The sequence below is a fragment of the Salvelinus fontinalis genome, chromosome 3, assembly GCF_029448725.1.
Source record: "Salvelinus fontinalis isolate EN_2023a chromosome 3, ASM2944872v1, whole genome shotgun sequence".
NCBI classification, from domain to species: domain Eukaryota; kingdom Metazoa; phylum Chordata; class Actinopteri; order Salmoniformes; family Salmonidae; genus Salvelinus; species Salvelinus fontinalis.
The window spans coordinates 43,106,536-43,112,509 of record NC_074667.1 but is presented as its reverse complement, the minus strand read 5'-3'; the positions used below and the strand labels follow the sequence as shown (position 1 = coordinate 43,112,509).

The window sequence follows — 5,974 nt, the reverse complement described above, 5'->3', positions numbered from 1 at the left end:
TGGTGAAGAGTGTGTCTGTGATGAGCTTATGAAATGGGCCTATTTCTGTAGGTGCTTTTACCCAAAGAGATATGAGACTGAAGGAGAGAGGAGTGACCTGTGTGTCCTGGAGGTGGTGTGGATGATAAACCTCTTTTCCTCCTCTCAACATGATGACCAAAACGTTCCCACAACGTCATGGGAGCCAAATTCTCTCTGCCAAACTTCTCCCTATCAGGCTGTAGAACTAAACCTATACATAGCCCATGCTGAGGCATCTGTGTCTGTCTATGGACACTTTTATATCATCTAAGTAATTGGAGGGTTCATTGTGTTGTTATCTGTCTAATTTAATATTTAATATTAATTCCCCCCCCCCTTCTCTGTGTCTCTGTAAGGTACCTGGCTAAGCTGTCGTCGGTTGGCAGTATCAGTGATGAGGAGACATGTGAACGCCTGCGAGGACTCATCCAGAGACAGGTACACATCTACCATGACAAACTGTGGTCATATTTTCAGGTTTGTAAGGTTGGCAGGGTATGACAAGATGGTACATAAGTTATAGAAGTTATGTCCAAGTCTTTGAATTCAAGATACAAGTCATTTAACATTCTCTTTAACCAGGTGCAGATCTGTAATGTTATGATCATTATTCTAACCAGGTGCAGATCTGTAATGTAATGATCATTATTCTAACCAGGTGCAGATCTGTAATGTAATGATCATTATTCTAACCAGGTGCAGATCTGTAATGTAATGATCATTATTCTAACCAGGTGCAGATCTGTAAGCGGAGTGTGGAGGTGATGGATGCTGTGCGGCGTGGAGCACAGCTAGCAATAGACGAGTGCCAGTTTCAGTTCAGGAACCGTCGATGGAACTGCTCCACGCTGGAAACCATGCCTGTCTTTGGCAAGATTGTCACACAGGGTACAGCTCATTATCAAGAACAAATTTTAGAATAAATATACTTTTATGTCTGAAGATAAAAACTTACTGCCTGATCTGTGATGAATGTAGTTGTGTATTTATTGTCTGCCTGTTTATTTGTGACAGGCACTCGGGAGGCAGCCTTTGTGTATGCCATCTCAGCAGCCAGTGTGGCGTTCGCTGTGACCCGGGCCTGCAGCAGCGGAGAGCTGGAGAAATGTGGCTGCGACCGCAACGTCCATGGAGTCAGTCCGGAGGGTAGGACACACGCACAAGCACGCACACTCGCACGCACGCACGCGCACACACACACACACACACACACACACACACACACACACACACACACACACACACACACACACACACACACACACACACACACACACACACACACACACACACATTTATCTCAGATGTTTGACTGCTAACGCTCTCTCTCTCTGTCTCTCTCTCTGTCTCTCTCCCCCCGAGTCTCTCTTTCTCCGTGTCTCTTTCTCTGTGTCTCTCTCTCCCTGTCTCTCTTTCTCTGTGTCTCTTTCTCTGTGTCTCTCTCTCCCTGTCTCTCTCCCTGTCTCTCTCTCTGTGTGTCTTTCTCCGTGTCTCTCTCTCTCTCTCTGTGTCTCTCTCTCTGTGTGTCTCTCTCCCTGTCTCTCTCTCTGTGTGTCTCTCTCCATGTCTCTCTCTGTGTCTCTCTCTCTGTGTGTCTCTCTCCCTGTCTCTCTCTCTCTCTCTGTGTCTCTCTCTCTGTGTGTCTCTCTCCCTGTCTCTCTCTCTGTGTGTCTCTCTCCATGTCTCTCTCTGTGTCTCTCTCTCTGTGTGTCTCCCTCCCTGTCTCTCTCTCTCTGTGTGTCTCTCTCTCTCTCCGTCTCTCTCTCTCTGTGTGTCTCTCTCCATGTCTCTCTCTCTCTCTCCATGTCTCTCTCTCTGTGTGTCTCTCTCCATGTCTCTCTCTCTCCGTGTCTCTCTCTCCCTTCCTCCAGGGTTCCAGTGGTCAGGTTGTAGTGATAACATAGCATACGGAGTGGCCTTCTCTCAGTCCTTCATTGACGTAAGGGAGAGGAGTAAAGGACAGTCCCCCAGCAAAGCACTCATGAACCTACACAACAACGAGGCCGGGAGGAAGGTATGACATATCACAACAAACAAATATGTCCTAGCAAACTCAACAGCAAAGAAGAGAACAGGAGATAAAACATGCATTCTTTCTGTCCTTCTACAGGCCATCCTGAGCCACATGCGTGTGGAGTGTAAGTGTCATGGCGTGTCAGGGTCCTGTGAGGTGAAGACCTGCTGGAAGGCCATGCCCCCATTCCGCAAGGTGGGCAACGTCATCAAGGAGAAGTTTGACGGCGCCACAGAGGTGGAGCAGCGCAAGGTGGGCACCACCAAGGTCCTGGTGCCACGGAACTCCCAGTTCAAACCTCACACAGACGAAGACCTGGTCTACCTGGAGCCCAGCCCTGACTTCTGTGACCACGACCCGCGCACACCAGGCATGCTGGGTACAGCGGGGCGGCAGTGTAACCGGACGTCGAAGGCCATCGATGGCTGTGAGCTGATGTGCTGCGGCCGGGGCTTCCAGACAGAGGAGGTGGAGGTGGTGGACAGGTGCAGCTGTAAGTTCCACTGGTGCTGCTACGTCAAGTGCAAACAGTGCCGCAAGATGGTGGAGATGCACACCTGCCGGTGATCACCATGGAAACCCCCAATGGAGACCCAAACAATTTCCCCACTCTCTCCCTCCTCACCTGCACTTGGGGAGGGAGGGAGAAAGGGAGGGTGGGGGGTGTTTGTGGTTTTCCTCTACCCCCTATTTCAAAGCCACCCTGATTCCTTTTACAACAGACCACGGGAACAGCCAGACAAAGACAGCCAAGCAGAGGACATGTTCATACAATCTTCAAGGAACATCTTACACACGCACAGGATGTAAAAACTAAAATGGCAAATATACACTGAGTATACTAAACGTTAGGTGGCATAGACTGACCAGGTGAATGCAGGTGAAGCTATGGTTCCTTATTGATGTCACTTGTTAAAGCCACTACAATCAGTGTAGATGGAGAGGACATTGTGTGTGTGTGCCATTCAGAGGGTGAATGGGCAAAACATGTAAGTGCTTTGAACGGGGTATGGTAGTAGGTGCCAGGCGCACCGGTTTGTGTCAAGAACTGCAACGCTGCTGGGTTTTTCATGCTCAACAGTATTCTGTCTGGTTCAAGAATGGTCCGCCTCCCAAAGGACATCCAGCCAACTTGACAACTGTGGGAAGCATTGGAGTCAACATGGGCCAGCATCCCTGTGGAACGCTTTCAACACCTAGAGTCCATGACCCGACGAATTGAGGTCTTCTTAGGGCAGAAGGGGGGGTGCAACTCAATATTAGGAAGGTGTTTTAATGTTTGGTCTACTCAGTGTATGTTTTTCAAGTCCCAAGTCCCAACAGACAGTATTTTCCCTCCCCCTCCCTCACTCTCAGTTGATACTAATTGATGTGATTGCTCTTTGTTTTGTCTTTTAACTTATTTGATATTGTTGTGAGTGATTTGGGGTGGGTGAGGGTGGACTGGAGGGGAGAGGGGAACTGAGGTTAGGACATATTGGACCTGGGAAGGGGAGAGGGGAACTGAGGGTAGGACATATTGGACCTGGGGAGGGGAGAGGGGAACTGAGGTTAGGACATATTGGACCTGGGAAGGGGAGACGGGAACTGAGGGTAGGACATATTGGACCTGGGGAGGGGAGAGGGGAACTGAGGGTAGGACATATTGGACCTGGGAGGGGAGAGGGGAACTGAGGGTAGGACATATTGGACCTGGGAGGGGAGAGGGGAACTGAGGGTAGGACATATTGGACCTGGGAAGGGGAGACGGGAACTGAGGGTAGGACATATTGGACCTGGGAAAGGGAGAGTGGGGGAGCTGAGTTTTCCCTCCATCTTGCTGCTGCTTCACTGGATGTAAAGGGAGAGACACGCCTGCCAGTCGGTCTGAGAGAACAGACTTTACCGCCCAGAGTAGGAATGCTGACTGACAGACATTATGATTTGTGGTCCAGGTGTACATGACCGTGTTGTGTTGGGGGTGAGTAGCGGTTTAGTTGTGTGGACATTTGTCCCGTATAGCCCTGATGCTGCTCCACTCATGAAATCAGTCACAAAATCAGAAGAACTCACAGAAGAACTCACAGAATCAGTTATGGGCTGGAATTCAATCTGATCGCGGGTTATAGGCACTGCAGCTCTGAAATGTAATGTTCGCCTTCGCGGAGATCCCATTCAGGATAAACGCTGCATTTGTCTGCTCAATCGGAAATGGCATTTTTTTTTAAACCAATGCCTATAACCCACAATACGATAGAATCCAGCCTTAGTCTGTGTCAGACCAGTAGGAAGTTGTCCCATACAGAGTCATACATACAGATACATATATACAGATACAGTACATACAGATACATACAGATACATATATACAGATACATAGATAAATATATACAGATACATACATACAGATACATATATACAGATACAGTACATACAGATACATATATACAGATACATAGATACATATATACAGATACATACATACAGATACATATATACAGATACATATATACAGATACATACATACATATACATATATACAGATACAGTACATACAGATACATATATACAGATACATATATACAGATACAGTACATACAGATACATACAGATACATATATACAGATACATAGATAAATATATACAGATACATACATACAGATACATATATACAGATACAGTACATACAGATACATATATACAGATACATAGATACATATATACAGATACATACATACAGATACATATATACAGATACATATATACAGATACATACATACATATACATATATACAGATACAGTACATACAGATACATATATACAGATACATATATACAGATACATATATAGAGATACAGTACATACAGATACATACAGATTCATACAGATACATACAGACAGATACATACATACAGATACATACATACAGATACATACATACATACATACAGATACATACATACATATACATACATACAGATACATACAGATACATACATACAGATACATACATACATATACATACAGACAGATACATACATACATACATACATACATACATACATACATACATACATACATACATACAGATACATACATACATACAGACAGATACATACATACAGATACATACATACAGACAGATACATACATAAAGATACATACGTACATACAGATACATACAGACAGAAACATACATACATACATACATACATACATACATACATACATACATACATACATACATACATACATACATACATACATACATACATACATACATACATACATACAGATACATACATACAGATACAGACAGACAGATACATACATACAGACAGATACATACATACATACAGATACATACATACAGACAGATACATACATACAGATACAGACAGACAGATACATACATACATACATACAGACAGATACATACATACAGATACAGATACAGACAGACAGATACATACAGACAGATACATAAATACAGATACATACAGACAGATACATACAGACAGATACATACATACAGACAGATACATACAGACAGATACATACAGACAAATACATACATACAGATACATAAATACAGACAGATACATAAATACAGATACATACAGACAGATACATAAATACAGATACATACAGACAGATACATAAATACAGACAGATACATACAGACAGATACATACAGACAGATACATAAATACAGATACATACAGACAGATACATAAATACAGACAGATACATACAGACAGATACATACAGACAGATACATAAATACAGACAGATACATACAGACAGATACATACATACATACAGACAGATACATACATACATACAGACAGATACATACAGACAGATACATACATACAGACATACAGATACATACATACAGACAGATACAGTACATATAGATACATACATACAGACAAATACATACATACAGATACATA

At 43.6% G+C, this 5,974-nt stretch overlaps 1 protein-coding gene across 1 annotated transcript in view; it reads left to right on the top strand.

Annotated features, from left to right (window-relative positions):
- Positions 1 to 383: 383 nt before the first annotated feature.
- LOC129849469 (protein Wnt-4a) overlaps positions 384 to 5,974 on the top strand; it is a 6,947-nt gene continuing 1,356 nt past the window's right edge. Inside the window, exons 1-5 of the mRNA XM_055916298.1 lie at positions 384 to 459; positions 756 to 909; positions 1,036 to 1,167; positions 1,893 to 2,035; positions 2,132 to 5,974. The exon at positions 2,132 to 5,974 is cut by the window's right edge and continues 1,356 nt beyond it. Of these exons, the coding sequence (XP_055772273.1) occupies positions 786 to 909; positions 1,036 to 1,167; positions 1,893 to 2,035; positions 2,132 to 2,602 (870 nt within the window). The 5' untranslated portion in view covers positions 384 to 459; positions 756 to 785 and the 3' untranslated portion in view covers positions 2,603 to 5,974. The remainder of the gene's footprint in view (positions 460 to 755; positions 910 to 1,035; positions 1,168 to 1,892; positions 2,036 to 2,131) is intronic.